General features: G+C 34.0%; 1 protein-coding gene across 1 annotated transcript; it reads right to left on the bottom strand.

Annotated features, from left to right (window-relative positions):
- Positions 1-1,584: 1,584 nt before the first annotated feature.
- LOC131038571 (uncharacterized) lies at positions 1,585-2,315 on the bottom strand. The gene has a single exon (XM_057971057.2). The coding sequence runs from the start codon at positions 2,063-2,065 to the stop codon at positions 1,856-1,858; it is 210 nt and encodes a 69-aa protein (XP_057827040.1). The 5' UTR covers positions 2,066-2,315; the 3' UTR covers positions 1,585-1,855.
- Positions 2,316-17,874: the final 15,559 nt, after the last annotated feature.

Below are 17,874 nucleotides of genomic sequence, written 5' to 3'. Positions count from 1 at the left end.
CCTCATACTCTCTTTTTGCTGCCTCTATGAGGCCTGGACTCGTTCTTGTATAATTGTAACTTTTTGAAATCCTTATTATTAATACAAAAAAAATATTTAACAGTATATAAGATCTCATATTGTCTAATAAAACAGGGAACCACTAATGTCAAATTAAAAAAGATCTTTCTAAAAATCAAGAAAAGTGACTGCTGAAAACAGATAAATGTATAATCTGATGATGGATTATTTTGAGAAAAAAATTCAATCAGTGAAATACCTGAATATTTCAAGCTGAAGGATGAATAATTATGATCAGAAAAAACAAGAAAAATCACAATTCATAGTTTCTTATATCACTCCAACTGTTCCTAACTTGGTCATATGAAATGAAGATGATTGCTATTTTAACTGCAGACACATCCAAAGCAGCTAAGATTTTGACTTCTCCAAATACTTTCAACACTGGCCAGGTCTGGAAGGTTATACACAGCACCATGAAGACTTGAAGTTGTTGGACTCTATTTTTTCCCCATAAATCTAGGGGAAAATTAAATCATGCCAAAAATGCCAGTACTGACCCCAATTTAGTATATCATTTACTCATCATTTTACAGCAACAAATTCATTTCCAGAAGAGGCAGAATTCCATAAGACATTAATCAATTAATCAACTAATAGAAGTTGCAGTATTAAAAACAAACCCTAATATTAGAAGCTTCTCTAGGCAGGAAAGGTAACAAAATCACTCAAACACTTTATTTGCAGAGATGCATATTGAATTGCAAGCAATTGACATCAAAGACTCCGCATATAGATAGATTTGCAAAATTTTCTATTACAATAAATTATACTCCTCCATACAGAAAAATGCATCAGCAGTATCATGCATTGCAATCCTTCACTTGGGATATTGATTTTGTGATGACCAATTTAACCAGGTGGAAACAAATTATCGCTTTAAATTATGAATGTGTGAAAGGCTCTGTTCCACACCAGCTTAACTGATTCGCAACTCAGAGGCAAGCATGGACATTTCTATCAAAACAAAATAATACTAATCCAAAACCTCAAAGGGCAAGAACAGAAATCAAAACGTAGTCATATACAGACACAATGTCATGTCACAAGAAAACATTTTATAAAATCTCAAAATGTATCCGCAATGCCCTGAGCTTTCTTTCCTTTCATAACCCTAACCCTAATCATAAATTTTAATTGAAACATAAATAGGCTTTAACAGATTCCTAAATGTTAGAAGTAAAAATACTAATCAACAGCTAAAGTAAATTATTAATTATAATATTAAGTGTTGAAAAGGTCTGGAACCTGTCACAATCCATCCAACTTATACAATGTCGTTACCCTTCCTTACAATCCACACTCTTTAACTCGAAGATAAATGTCTGACACAGATTTAGTCTCCTACTTCTTTGAGCAACGATCCCATACATACCATTTTCACTTCCTCAGATCGAAGATGAGAGAGGAGTCATCAACTGCCTCCTCAACCAGAGACTCCCCAGAGGAAGAATGTCTAACCCTAATTGTACAAAATCGAAAAGTATTGACACAATAACCAAAAGGATTAAAATGCAAAATTAGTAATAATCAAGCATACACTGTAAATCATCATATATAATCAAAATATTTTTGGTCTCCAATTTTAGAACAAATTCAAGACAGCATTCAAAAGGAAATGCTGCCTGAACAGGAAGCTCCAGAAAGCCAAAGCATTATCCATTGCAAAACAAAACATACGCATACATCATTGTCCATAAATAATTTTCATCCTGGCTCAAAAATTCCACATATTTAACCAGGTTTGGACAGATCTGGGGTTTTAAGAACAGAATGTAGGAGCCATAGCTTACAGTCAACCAAAATGCACATGTATTCCTATGGCTATTATAAATATAGCATAGATTCCGAAAAATATGAGAGAATGCACCAAGATGGATGGACCGCTTGTGTGAAAGGAGCTGAACTCCACTTTACGGCTGTTCCCTGGCAACTGAAACAACAATCCCGGTGACAGCAGTACGAAGAGAATAACCCCCACTAAAATGGGTCCCCAGTCCGCCATTTTTTCCCTCGGAGATGAGTGAGCGAATGGATTACAGTTCCAAGCGCAGTGTGGGTCTGTAGATTATACCTTCTAAATCACCTCCAGTATTAAATGGAAAATGTGAAGCTTCTAGATTCGCACTGTTCCCACCTTCGCCTTTTGGGTGTGTGGCTATGAGTAAAGGAAACCCACTGGTAAACAGATTAAGACAGCCCAACTTATGCTTTAATGACATTATTGTGGTTTTATGTTGGTTTTGTAAAGCTTGAGATTGCTCTGTAAACCTTGTTTTTTTCTTGGAGTTTTGGTCTAGAACATATTCAAAGTGTGATGTTACAGCACACTCTTTTTGAGTTTTGGTTTAAGTATAATTTTTGGTTGTATTTTAAGATAAAGATACTTTAAAAAACTCTTCCTTTTGAAGTGATGTAACTTTTTATTATTATTTTATAATGCAAATTTATTATCACTGATGTTTTATTTGTTTGGATTCTTTTTCAATTTTTGTTTCTAGTGTAATAGTTTAGTATATAGATGGTGATATTTTTATTTTGTAAGAGTTGGCATTCAACTTAAATTTTATTTAAGTCTTCATTTTGTAGTGGATTTGGAACCTATTCTTAATTTATATATTCTTATTTATTGGTCATGATTGCAAGTGTGGTCTTGAATCATGTTTTCCAAACTTAAAATTAATTATAAGCTTAAGTTAGCACAATTCCAACAAGTCATTTCTCACCACAATTTCAATTTTAACGATAAGAAGTTATATAAAAGCAAGAAGCCCTGGGTCATTTGGACATCACGTATTCATTGAACGTATCATTTGCATTATCATCATAGAGTGCATTACATCAACATATACAATCATAAAGACATATACATAGGCATTTGCATTATGTTTGGCATGTCTTTGAATTTGTTTAACCACCATTGAATTAATACAAAGAGATTTGCTTGTCATTAACACAAAACATGGATTCACCACACTTGATAGCAAGCTTTATTAGTTATTTTAAACACCATCCAATTCAAGTATAGAGAGGCAAAAGACTCTTTGAAGACCAAAAAATCATAGTTCAGAAGTTTGCAAATTTAAGTTCAAAGTCGTGTTTTTCCATATCGAGGTCGCATGCATAGTTTTGGACCTTAATAAAGTGTGTCATTCTATAGTGTGTCCAAGGATTGCTTTTGTTGATTGTTGGATTTGGATTATAAAGATTATGTTTACAAAGGATGGCACTGATGATTTAATAATCTAGAATAACCTAAGGTTGTTAAAATATTTGGATGTAACTCAAGGATGACTAAGGTTGTTGCAAGGTGTGCACCCTTGGTCTCCTTGTGTGCACAGTGCTCGGGTTTGTGAAATGGATTAACCGCCTCAAGTGGATTCTATATGTCTAGTGGTTGTATCAGGCATTAACAAGTCGATCAGTTGGTGCAACAAGAACCGTACTCCTAACACTCTTCTCCTTAACTTCCCCAAAGTATAGAGTTCTTGGGGCTTTGCTCAAATGACAAAATTTCCTTCCATGAGGTGTGCTTTTCAATTCACCCCCCACTTTTTATACTTTGTTGGAACTCTAGAGTTGAAGCCATCCCCATGGTGATGAAATTCAAGATAGGTCTCGTATAAAGAAATTTGAGAAATGGCATTTGTTTTTTATCTTCAAGTTTACTAAACATCATGAGGGGAGAGCATATATAAAGTATCACTTTGGGATTAAAAGGCACATGTAAATTTTAAGTCCAAAATCTAAATGTGAAAGTGAATATTAACTCATTTTTTAATAATATGATAAAGAAGAAAAAGCATGGAAGTCTTCATCATATGAAAATAATTGCATTTAAGGGCTAGCTAAAAAGTAAAAAATAATTCAATCCTATGGAAAAGTAAAAGCCATGAATAGATTGCTCGTGACTTTTGGATTAAAAAAATGCTTAAAAATGATATTTCATGCAAAACTTATCAATGTTTGAAGTTTCAAATAAAAAAGACAACTTTTAACGATCTAATTCACTTCTAGAGAATATTATGAGAATAATACCTATTCTATTACACATGGCTCTAATTCACTTTCCAATGTTCAATTGTTTTGAAAATCTAATTGAAAATACAAAATTTATGCTAGTTTGAATGAAAGTTATTTTTCAAGCAAATTGTAATGGAGTAGGGGGGCTTAAGAACTGTTTTGGCTAGTTCCTTGTTGGCAAGGTTAATAGACAAAGCATCAATGGGATAAATAGGTTAATGGGGTTGTAATAAATTACCTATGATTTGGTAGGGGTCATAGGCTTAGAAGTACACGTGACTAGGGGCTCAAAGCTTAGTGAGGCCCTTTGGTTGTTCATATGACTAGTAACCTAGCAAAGGAAAAAAACTAAAAGTCATTCTTGAAGCTACCTTAAGCAAATATTAAAAAACTAGTAGCCTAGCAAAGGAAAAAAACTAATATTCAAAAACTATATTTGAATATTTAAATGGTGATTTTCACTGTACTCAAGGGTAGTTTAAGCTTGAAACTTATGGTTTTCCACATATTAAGGCATTTGGGGAGGTTGAACTTGAACCCCTAATTTTAGTGGATAAAGATGGGTTTATCATTAAAAAAACCCATGGTTTATAATGATTAAGTCATTTTAGAAGTCCTAAAGCCATAGCTTTTGTGGATGTTAGGTGGCTTTTAGTGGATAAAAAGTAGTTTTAACCTAAAATATCATGGTTTTGGTAGACTTAAGGTAGTTTAGAGTAACAACCTATAAATTTATCATTGAAACTTCGTTTTGGAAAGTGAATAAATGGTTTTATGGGGTTAGAAGGTAGTTTAAGCTTGCAATAAAAAATGCTTTAGTATTAAATAATAACTAAATGTTTAAATGGTGATAACGATTTATAACATCAAAATAGTCAATTCATAAAATCAAAATCCATGCTTGAGTCTATTGTCTTGTCACCCACAAGTTGAGGGGTACCCTCTGTATATATTCCAAGTTGTTATGATATCATACTATGTATATGTATATGTATATGTATATGTATATGTATATGTATATGTATATGTATATGTATATGTATATGTATATGTATATGTATGTATATGTGTATATGTGTATATGTGTATGTATGTATGTGTGTGTGTGTACCTTACAAAATTATATATGTATATTAAAAGTTAAATGCACATGCAAAAATTGAAAGATGTATGTTGTGTATACATTTAAACACCAGAGTCGAAACCTCCACCACTTGTAGGTGTACAATATGTTTATACAATACAAATTGTATGATTGCATAGATTTTGTATAATAAATGGAATTTCATACAATGATGATCTAAACTCTCTCCAAAGATAGCTAATTTTCCTTACAAGCAAACTTTGAAATGTTGTATATCAAAATTCATCTCTCAACCATTCCAGATGTGATCATGAGCTCTATTTTACCCTTGGGAGAAAGTATAAAAAATTGATCACCAAAATCACTCAAAGTGAAGTAATAACCTACACAAAGAACTTAGCGAAAAACCACAACAAGAGACAAAACACACAATGGAGTTAGACAAGGGAAGAGTCGCCAAAAATGTAAACATTAGTTTAAAAATGCAAAGAAGAAATAAATGCAAATGAAAGCTCATACTTAAACCAAATGAAACCTCACATAGAGCACACAAAGGAATTCAAAAAAAAGAAAGCAAACAAAATAAATTAATGATGGTCTCCATTGCAATTTTTATTTGCTCCGAGTGATTGAAATGTGGATTCTCTTGTGTACAAAAGGATACCTATTTTGACAGCATATAGCTAGAAAAAATATATAGATTAAACGGATAATATGGTGCCTCAATTTATAGGTTTTTGGGACATTAAATGGATAGTAAAGATGTGATGAAAAATCAACGATGGAGGATGAATAAGAAGACTTCCCTAGGAATGAGGAGAGAATATTTAGGGTCATGATGGAGGTTTTTGGAATGTGAAGGGATAGAATGCACTTACCAAAAATAATAAGCTATTGTGAAACCATTAGAAATGTGGGGGACAAGTGCATTTAGGATTCCCTTTATCCTTGAAATTTGGTGAAGAGAATACAACCATAATAAAATAAGAATGTTATTGATTATTTTAGCTATGTGAGGTAGAAAATAGGGGTAATTATATAATAAAAAATTAATTATGTGAGAAAGAAAATGGGATAGTAAAATAATGGGATTATGTAATTAGGAGGAATACATAAGGTGAAGGGGATTAACTAGATAGTTTAACTATTTATTCAATTGAGACAAGGGTGTCCTAAGGAAATACTAGGTATCTATAGCTCTAAGAATCCTATTTCTAAATAGATAACATTAATGAGAAGTTTAAGTAGAACATCAATAAAGAAACAACGTTTATGCCAAAGAAAACACTACATCTGAATGTTCTTATGCACAAGACAACTGAGAGGGGGGGAGAATCAATTGTACAAACAAATATTAAAATATTTTCCTAAGTCAAATCCACAATTTCTTAACTTTATTACTTAATTCATAGAAAGATATGAGCATGAGAGAACATGAAAAGTAGAACACATCATACCCAAGGAAACACCAGATTTTACGTGGAAAGGCCTGTTAGGGGAGAAACCAAAGAGAATGTTAAAGTCTCACTATCACAAGCTCACTTCCTAGATGAAGAAGAATACAAGATAAATAATCCACCATTGATGTACCTCTGCAACCATGAGATTTATAGATACCTTTGGCTTACTACTTACAATAGCTAACACATGAAGGTCTACACTGCTCAACACTTTTCACTAGCTCAAACAACACTCATCAAACAATAGGGACATATATCCTCTTTCACACACCTTCATTGCATTTCACTTTCTTTTACAACACACATACATACACATCATCCTCGATAAATTATACTTTTTTTATGTCATCCTCACATATGCAAAATCTTCCAAGGTTGGCTAATCATCCTAGTCGAACACAATTAAAATTAGGTCAGCACTAAACATTTCCGCAGTGGAAAAGAATGTAGAGTGGACCACAACACATCTTAACTAGGACCAAAATAAGCATCATACACATTATACTGATCCATAATCGTCGAAGAAATAATGTGAAGTGTAAACACTCAAGATCGGCCAAACCTAGAGCAAACACCATCGAACTTTGAAACCATGCTTTCAAAGCCCAAGTACATGTGCCAACTGAAAAGCATGAAGATAAGGACATTATGAACTTATCTCTAAAATTGCAACAATAGAAACCATAATGCAAAGAAATGTGGAGCATGCATTTCACATGGAAACACTATTAAACACTGTCACACATTGGTGAACACAAATTCCTTAGCACCACAATCCAAAGAACCAAATCCTGAATCTAGGATCTCTAAACATAGCTTATCAACATATCCAAATCGCATGAATAGATGTACAATATAGAAGATATGCAGACCAAATCTCTCAGCACAACTACACAAGAAACTCAATATCAACTATACCAACCAATCACTAATGACAACCAAAGCATGTTGACACCAATGAAAATATAGAAACAACTCATTCTAACCAAACTTGCAATAATCTCCCCCTTTTTTATTGATGAAAACATGTCAATGACAACAACAATATCAACAGGTCTCACACCCAATATTCAATGTTTTTCAATACACTATTCTCCCTCTTTGCCAATTACTTTGTTACTCGCATTTGCTTTCTCATTTTTCCAGTCTTTTCATTTTCTCCCATCTTCTCATTCTCCCCCTCTTCCATCAAGGACAAATGCCCAAACACAAAAATTGTTAGCTCATTCTATTCAACTCTTCAAAAATGCATAACTGCACTTAGCTCCCCCTAAGAGGAAGCCCCAATCATTAGTTCAGAATAATAATATTCATGAAGTTCACTCGACTAATGCACCTCTATATGCATTTAGCTTAGATGAGGAGGGGAAATAATCCCCATTTTTTTCTAAAGATATTCAAAAGTATCCTTAACGAGTACTTTAGTAAAGATATCAATAATTTTTTCTTTTGTAGGTACATAATCAAGCTGCACCTCATTCTCAAAAACTTTCTCCCTCAAGAAGTGATACCAAATTGAAATGTGTTTTATTTTTTAATGCAAAACTGGATTCTTAGATATATTTATTACATTGGTATTGTCACAAAATATAGAAATTAGTTCATCAAACAATATTCCAATTTCCTTAAGATTTTGTTTCATCCATGTGTACAGAAAGTTGTAGCAACAATATATTCAGCTTCGGCAGTAGATAGAGATACTAAATCATGTTTCTTACTTGACCAAGCAACCAATCATGGTCCAAGGAAAAAAGCACCCCCACTTACATACTTTTCTTGTCATCCACACAACCAGCCCAATCTACGTCAATTAGGTAATAAGAGTGAAGTTAGATCTTCTGGGATACCATAGTCCACAATATTTTGCTCCTTTTAAGTATCTAAAAATTCTTTTCATAGCAGCAACATGTGTTTCTTTAGGATCTTGTTGGAATCTAGCTACAAGGCAAACAGCATGCATGATATTCGATCTAGTAGCATCTACAATAATCCTCCAATCATTGATCTGTATTTTCTCTCATCAGTCTTCGAAGATTCAACACCTTTGCTCAACTTACAACTAGTAGCCATAGGAGTACATACAAGTTTAGCATTTTCCATTCCAAACAGTTTATTCAACATTTCTTTAACATACTTAGATTGTGAAATAAAGATACCATCATCCTTCTAACTAATTTTTAAACCAAGAAAGAAATTCATTTCCCCAATCATAGACATTTCAACTCTTCTTGCATCTTATCAGAAAATTTCTTACACATACCATCCTTTCCTCCAAAGATTATATCATCCACATAAACAACTACAATTTCACAACCTTAAAATAGAGATTACTGTCAGTAGTACTTGTATGCTTGAAATAGTTGTATCAATCGATTAACAACAAAATGACTAAACATACCAATGAAACATTATATGATAAAAGGATCTAATTAACGAACAACTTAAAATCAACCATCCCTCCAAGATGTTCCATTATTCTCTATCTCCAAGGATTCTTCAAGTTATGGTTGATCTCAGATCATTCAGCAATTAAATTTCAAAATGACAACCTAAAGAACGAGTGCTATGATAAATGATCTACATGCTATGCAAGTAAGATCTATAAGATGGTAACAATGCTTGCTAATTGATCTAGGATAATAGAATACTATGATTCTGATAAAGAAAATGTTAAGATAACATGGATAATTGCTATGCTAATATGATTATGATCTAAAAGGCTTCTAAAAATGCTTGTGTGAGAAAGACAAAAAACCTAGATCCTTGATAATGAAGGAATGAGTCCTATTTATAGTGAAAATAGGGAGATGGAAGGTTAGGATTCAATTGGCATAGCAAGAGCTAGGATTGCATGAAGAGAGCTTAATCCTCAATCCATGTTTGCAACTTCCACCAATGCAATTCTGACAACTGGCATCATGAGAGGGCTTTAGAGGAAAGGGAAGAGGCATTAAATGCCTGAAGAGACATGATGGTTACCCTAGGGGGTTTGGTTAGGGTTGGGTTAGTGGATATATTTTTTATCCAAGGGATAAAGGAATGTTAAAGGGTTAAATGGTTACCTTAGTCAAAGCATTAAATGCTTGAAGAGACTTGAAGGTTACCTTGGATGGTTGAGTTAGGGAATAAGTCTCTAACCCAGAGTCAAAAGGTGGGTTACCTTGTTGGAAGAGAAAAAGGCTTTTAATGTTTGTAAGAGCCTTAATTGTTTTTGAGAAGTGACTCCTTCCTAATCCCTATATAAGGAATGTGCAAATGTTTAGAAATTGATTAGGCTAAATTAGAAGGGATTAGAAGAATTTAGTGAGCAAGTGGGTATTGTAGGAGAATGCAAGAGGGTGAGGATAAATAGGATTTAAATAAATGTTTATTTATTTAAATGTGCATGTGAATTTTAAGGGTAATCGTGAAGCAAAGGAGATACTGTACATTTTAAATGAATCTCAAAGGAGCCACAAACCACTTGACTCATAGCTGATGGATCCTACAACAATATCAGACTTTCTTCTCTGAAACTTATTCATATGTCACTAAAATTTTATGTAGCTACCAAAAACAAACTCTTTATGATAAAAGAACCATGTTTTATCTGCAACATTGGCAGGTCAGCTAAGTTACTGATATAGGTATGGGCACAGGTATGGGAATGGGCATGAGAACCTGGTACATGGGTACATGCAATTTTTTTGCCCTTGGGTACATGGGTTTGGGTACGTCCATATATATTATATACAAAAACTTTAGAAAACAATATATTCCCACACAAAATGAAGCCCAAGTATGACTAACCAAGGAAATAGAATGTTTCCATATCTTTCCCAAACCCACATACCCAACACACCTCATTAGGAGGCCCTACTTCTAAAGGATATCCAAATATCACTGATTTTTCTTGCTTTAGAAAACAATATATCAAACTCTTCCTATCGTAGGCAATCATTTATATAAGATTTGGCATCGTATTGAACATTCATTGTAAGCCAAGAGTCTTGGCCGTTTATATCAGCATTGTACTTGATGATTGTACTCAATAAAGGAGGGATAAGTTGCATGCCAATTGTTTGATGTAATGCTTATATTGATTGAGCTCTAGATTATCATATGAGAATGCATGCCAAGTGTTTGTCATAATTCCTAGTTGTTGTAGATGCACATTTTTAAACACTTATATGCATGTAAAGGTAGAAAAGGGTTGTCATAGCATGCTAAGACTTTGTTGCTCAGTCTTGCATCATTAGAAGCATTCAAAGACGTCATTTTCAGCATTAAAACTCTTAGCATAACAAACAGAAATTTGTATCAACAAGTACATTTCATGTATACAAATTGTTTGACAATATCCCTTGAGCCTATCTTCAGCATTTTGAAGCCATAATCAGCAAGGGATATTACATCTTGATTCAAGTTATGTTTGTTCCCAGGTTTGATGCAAGTAGGATGAACATGCAAAGCAAGTGATGAAAATCAGCTCCAAGATGAAGGCTTATCAGCTTGTGTACAACCTCAAGATTTCACCACATAAGCAAAGACAAGAGCCTAAGGGAGACATTGCAATACTTCAAATCTCAAATGCGTGCAAAGGCAACTGATGGGATCATTATCATAGACTATAAGGAAAGAAGGAAGGATCAAACATAGGAATGACAAGGTCTACATCAAATGCAGCACTAAGGCGGAATTCCCAAACAAGAAGATGAAAAGTGAGATGATCAAGAGATATCCCTCCATCATCTACATTTGTGATGAGTTATGAAGATCAAGCTCATTTGATAATCTAGAGCTCAATCAATATAAGCATTACATCAAACAATTTTCATGCAACTTATCCCTCCTTTATTGATTACAATCATCAAGTACAATGTTGATATGAATGGCCAAGACTCTTGGCTTACAATGAATGTTCAATACAATGCCAAATCTTATATAAATGATTGCCTACAATAGCAAGACTAGATAACATGCTATAATATTTTATATGTAAGAAGCTAATTGCTTGAAACTCTTGACCGCCATTAGAAACATGTTTCAATGTCAACATTCTTTCCATTGACCATAATATTTACAACCAAAATTCCTGTAAATGCAAACTTATCACTATAAATTGCTTGGAAGAGATCTACAATAATGATTGCTAACACCACCAACACCTGAAAGCATATGTGGATTTCATCAGTGTCAAAGGCCTCTGTCACTTCCCTTAATTGAAAGAAGAAGAAAGACTGATGTCCCACCCATATTATATTAGTTTTGTTTGTAGATAGGGGGATCCTTCCCTTAATTAGGAGAGTTTTACTCACACACTATGGAGAATATTGGCTTGGATAAGTAATGATTGGGCACCATCTCAGCTAGCTTCATCTTCGTAACTCATCACAAATGTAGATGATGGAGGGATATCTCTTGATCATCTCACTTTTCATCTTCTTGTTTGGAAATTCCGCCTCAGTGTTGCATTTGATGTAGACCTTGTGATGCCTATGTTTGATCCTTCCTTCTTCCCTTATAGTCTGTGATAATGATCCCATCAGTTGCCTTTGCATGTGTTTGAGATTTGAAGTATTGCAATGTCTCCCTTAGGCTCTTGTCTTTACTTATGTGGTGAAATATTGAGGTTGTACGCAAGCTGATAAGCCTTCATCTTGGAGTTGATCCTCATCACTTTCTTTGCATGTTCATCCTACTTGCATCAAACCTGGTAACAAACATAACTTGAATCAAGATGTAATATCCCTTGCTGATTATGGCTTCAAAATGCTGAAGATAGGCTCAAGGGATATTGTCAAACTGTTTGTATACATGAAATGTACTTGTTGATACAAATTTATGTTTGTTATGCTAAGAGTTTTAATTCTACAAATGATGTCTTTGAATGCTTCTAATGATGCAAGATTGAGCAACAAAGTCTTAGCATGCTATGCCAACCCTTGTCTACCTTTACATGCATATAAGTGTCTGAAAATGTGCATCTACACCAACTAGGAATTATGACAAACACTTCACATGCATTCTCATATGATAATCTAGAGCTCAATCAATATAAGCATTACATCAAACAATTGGCATGCAACTTATCCCTCCTTTATTGAGTACAATCATCAAGTACAATGCTGATATGAATGGCCAAGACTCTTGGCTTACAATGAATGTTCAATACGATGCCAAACCTTATATAAATGATTGCCTATGATAGAAAGAGTTTGATATATTATTTTCTAAAGTGAGAAAAATCAGTGATGTCTGGATATCCTTTAGAAGTAGGGCCTCCTAATGAGGTGTGTTGGGTACGTGGGTTTGGGAAAGATATGGAAACATTCTATTTCCTTGGTTAGTCATACTTGGGCTTCATTTTGTGTGGGAATATATTGTTTTCTAAACTTTTTGTATATAATATATACGGACTTACCCAAACCCACGTACCCAAGGACAAAAAAATTTGCTTGTACCCACGTACCAGGTTCTCGTACCCATTCCCATACCTGTGCCAATACCTAATTGAAAGAAGAAGATTCATGCCTGTACCCATTCCCATACCTGTGCCCATACCTAGATTTTATCAGTGTCAAAGGCCTCCATCATTTCCCTTAATTGAAAGAAGAAGAAATATTGATGTCCCACCCATATTAGATTAGTTTAGTTTGTAGATAGGGGGAGCCTTCCCTTAATTAGGAGAGTTTTACTCACACACTATGGAGAATATTGGCTTGGATAAGTAATGATTGGGCACCATCTCAACTAGCTTGATCTTCGTAACTCATCACAAATGTAGATGATGGAGGGATATCTCTTGATCATCTCACTTTTCATCTTCTTGTTTGGGAATTTTGCCTTAGTGTTGCATTTGATGTAGACCTTGTGATGCCTATGTTTGATCCTTCCTTATTGCCTTATGTTTGAGCGTACTTTGAGCTTTCTTTCTGTTTTTCCGTCCCGGGGAAGTGATGGAGGTCTTTGTGCCTTCATGGAAACTTTGCTTCTCTTTATGTTCCAAAAATCCTACAAAGAAGTCTCATTTCTATATTTGTTGTTATTTATTTCCAATTGCTATTACTTTTCTGTGAAGAGAAAGGAGTATAGTTTTTTCTTGAAAGAAGAAGAAAGACTGATGTCCCACCCATATTAGATTAGTTTAGTTTGTAGATAGGGGGAATCTTCCCTTAATTAGGAGAGTTTTACTCACACACTGAGATGGCACCTAGTCATTACTTATCCAAGCCTTTAATGGTTTCATTCTAGAGTCTTCTCAAGCCCTTAATGGTTTTCCTCAAAGTCTTCAAGCATGTGAATTTTGGATTTATTTAAATAAATCTTAATTTATTTAAATGAGAAAAAGGGGGATAAAGCATTAAATGCTTGAAGAAATAAAGGAAGTCATTAAAGGCTTAAGAGGACTCTAGAAGGACGCCATTAAAGGCTTGAAGACTTTGAGGAAAACCATTAAGGGCTTGAGAAGACTCTAGAATGAAACCATTAAAGGCTTGAAGACTTTACAGGAAGCCATTAGAGGCTTGAAGACTCTAGAAGAAAACCATTAAAGGCTTGAAGTCTTTAAAGGAATCCATTAAAGGTTTGAGTTGATGGGTTTTGGGTTAACCTTTGGTTTAGGAATGCGCAAACCATTAAAGGGTGATTAGGCTAATAATAGGGGTTTAGACATGATTAGGAGGAAGGTTAACTTGCAACTTGCATTTTCTAGAAAGTGCATGTGGGAGAGGGATTTTAGGAATGTAAATAAATATTAATTTATTTAAATGTGAGAAAGGGGATTTAGTGATTTAAATAAACATTAATTTGTTTAAATGTGAGAGATGGGATTTGGGGATTTTAAATAAATATTAATTTATTTAAATGTGAAGGAGGATTAACTTAAACAAATATGATTTATTTATTTAATTATTGGTCTGAATTTGGTTAAGTGAATTAAATCAAATAAATTGAATAATTTATTTAATTAATAGGAGAAAAGGTTTGGGATGAATTAATTAAATATTAATTTAATTAATAATTGAAAAAGGGGAAAGGATTAATTAAATTCACGTTTAATTAATAGTTGGATAAATGATAATTAAACAAATATAAAATTCATTTAATCAAGTGGACAGAAATAGGTGTCTACATTTTGCCCCTCTTTGAAGTGATGTGTGGCGACATGTTGATTCAAAGAAAACTTTGCTTGATGATGTTGATAAAAAAATTTATTTTCCCCAGACGCTGATTGTCAGATAATGATGCGAGTATGCCCCATGAGGAGATCAATTGAGAAAACTTTGATTTTTTTTAGGATTTTTCGATTTGAAATTGATTTCCTGATAAAATGATACGATCATTTGAAAATATCAATTCCTTGATTGCCTTGATGCTTTCACCTAATTGAATGATTGAATGAGTTTGATTGACCTCGTGATTTATGATTGTCAATGATAGAAACTCAAAGATTGATGATTTGTTAGGTTTGATTGATTGTGTGACCTCATGATGGATGAGAGACCGATATGGCAAGTTTGATTGACCTCATGATTGATGAGTGTCAATGATATAAACTTAAAAAGCGATGATTGCATGACTTCATGATGAATGAGTGTCACTGATCGGTGCGTGAAGAGATTGATTAAAATCTCAAGTGAGCGGATAGGATAGTTTATTGATTGACAATTGACATTTTTTTGATATTGGGCCAGCTCGTAGGGATCTATCAGGCAGAGATTCAGATGTACTTATTTGATGGATGGATGTACTTATTTGAAATGTAATTTAAATGGAATGATAATGAATGCAACTAAATGCAATGATGTAAATGATGATATTAACCAGGCAAGCCTAATTATAAAATGTTGTCATTATATTGGTCAATTTGTTGTGCCCTTTTTATCATCATTGAGCTTTTAAATGTTGGAAGTTAATACAAACATTGATGGTATAATTGAACCATGATGACCTAAGTATAACTTACATGTATTTTGATATTGCAAGATGACACAAGCATGGAGGATGATTAAACCAAGATGACTAGAGTGTTGTTTGCGTAAAATAGATAAGAGTTGAACCCTTTTCTTATTCAAATCTTAAATATCCTCAATGATATGTTTCCAATTATGTCTTGCAAAAAATTTGCATAGTACTAATGATCTCCTCATAGATAGTATACAAATAAAAATATCATGCTCCTTCCTCGCTTCTCTAGTTCAAGAAATCCTTAAGTCGCTTAGGAGATATGATAATAAAAATCAAGATACACAAGTCGAACCTTCCTGCCAAAGTGATCAGACCATGACTCGGAATACATCATCCATGGAGTTTTTGGTTTACGAATCTTGATGTTGATTTTGATAGTTGTTTTTGAAAGTTGTGATTTATGTTCAACCTTGAGTCTCTTTGTGCTCTTGTCTTCAATGATTTGTATAACTTATGTGTGATTGTTTGTTGTTTTAAGCTCAAAGTGAATTGCCCCTACTGAGTTCAAGATTTTGTCCCCAATCTAGAAACAACCTTCTACTATGGATAGATACAATGATCACCAAGTCATGGTAAGATATTACTACAATGGTTGATTATGTACACTCGGCTTTAGTACAGATATGGATAATGATGGCGAAGAGAGGATGCATGGCATATGTACCAATCGATGAAATATATGTTCTATCATAAATAGCGCCTATTGTCAGGTTTTCACTACTTGCTTTTATTGCAACCTTTTGATTTTTTTGAATTTTTTTTTTTTGCTTTTTAAAAAAAAAAAAAATCATTTTTTTGTGCATTGGGTGATTCAGGTGTAGAACCTTTTGAGATGGATGTTGTTGATAGACTCATCAAACATGTCCCATTCTGGTGTAGATAGTTGATATGCCCTAGATCCATATGTTGATATGATGACGAATGGACCTAACCAGTTTGATTCAAATTTTCCCTTCTTTTCCCAATCCTGTTGATTGTGGGGATTTTGTTTTAGTACCAAGTCACCAACCTGAAACATTATTGGCTTTACCATGTGATTATATCTTTTGGATATTCATTGTCGATATGCTCTCAGGTGATCAAAAGCATACTAATTGCATTCATCTAGCAGTTCCAACTCTTGTAGTCTATTCACCCGGTATTCCTCATCTAGGATGAGTCCTTTCAATGATACTTTGAGTGAAGGTAACTCGACCTCAATGGGTAAAATAGGTAAAAGGAGATCACTCATCCATACACACTTCAAAATCATCATCATCGTCATAAAATTTTGGACCTACCAAAGGATCAATCACACACTTTTTCACCCACAAATGTGTGCTTCAAACATGGCTAGGACTAGGTCTCAGAGTCATAGACAAACTCAAAATGAAATATGGGAAGAAGAAGAAGAAGAAGAAGAGAACGTTAACCCTTTTTCCAGAAGAGGAGACCCAGATACCCCTACATAAGCACAAATAGAAGACACACTTAGCAACCCCAAATTTAACAGACTTTTTGAAGAAGTTCTCGAGGGAAGTGTCGATGCCCATTTTCTAAAACTTGCTCAAGAAGGAGCCAAACTTCCCGCTGACTTTGACGTATCACAACTTAAGGATATACCAAAACAAGCCCAACATAGCCATAGACAAGAACAAAATCACAATGACATGGGGGCAAGGAATACACATAATTATGATGATAATTATCAACACGGCAACATCCCCCCTCATCTTATAGAAATGGATATGTTAAGACAATAGATACAAGACCTTACCCAACAAGTGCACTCAGGAAGGAAACAAAAGAAATATGATCACAAAGATATATGTCCATATCCATTTGATAGAAACATATACATGCCTCCTTTCCCACATACCTTTGAAACCCCAAAGTTTGATAAATACGAAGGAAAGGGAGACCCTAGAGATCATGTGGGAGAATTTTTCTATGCCTACTTAGAGGTTGCATACGAGGACACATATTTAATGTGCCTCTTTCCCTAAATTTTGGGAGGCTCGACCATGCAATGGTTCTCACGCCTTCTCGGTGGGATCAGGACTTCGTACAAAAATTTATCACTCATCACGCACATAACATAGAACGGGATGTCTTCATGGCTGATCTATGCAATACAAAACAAAAGAATGGTGAGTTATTCTCAACATTCTTATGAATATGGAGACACCTTTCTAGTAGACGTTCCTTTCCCATTCCCGAAGAGAAATTAGTTGAAGTTTTTATTTCAAACTTAAATGAGGAAATGGAATTTTACTTAGACATAAAATGTTCTAACAATTTCAAAGACGTCATAGCTCA

Source organism: Cryptomeria japonica, chromosome 10 (genome assembly GCF_030272615.1).
Source record: "Cryptomeria japonica chromosome 10, Sugi_1.0, whole genome shotgun sequence".
Taxonomy (NCBI): Eukaryota; Viridiplantae; Streptophyta; class Pinopsida; order Cupressales; family Cupressaceae; genus Cryptomeria; species Cryptomeria japonica.
Note: the sequence above shows the minus strand (reverse complement) of the source record. Positions and strands in the feature narration are given on the sequence as shown.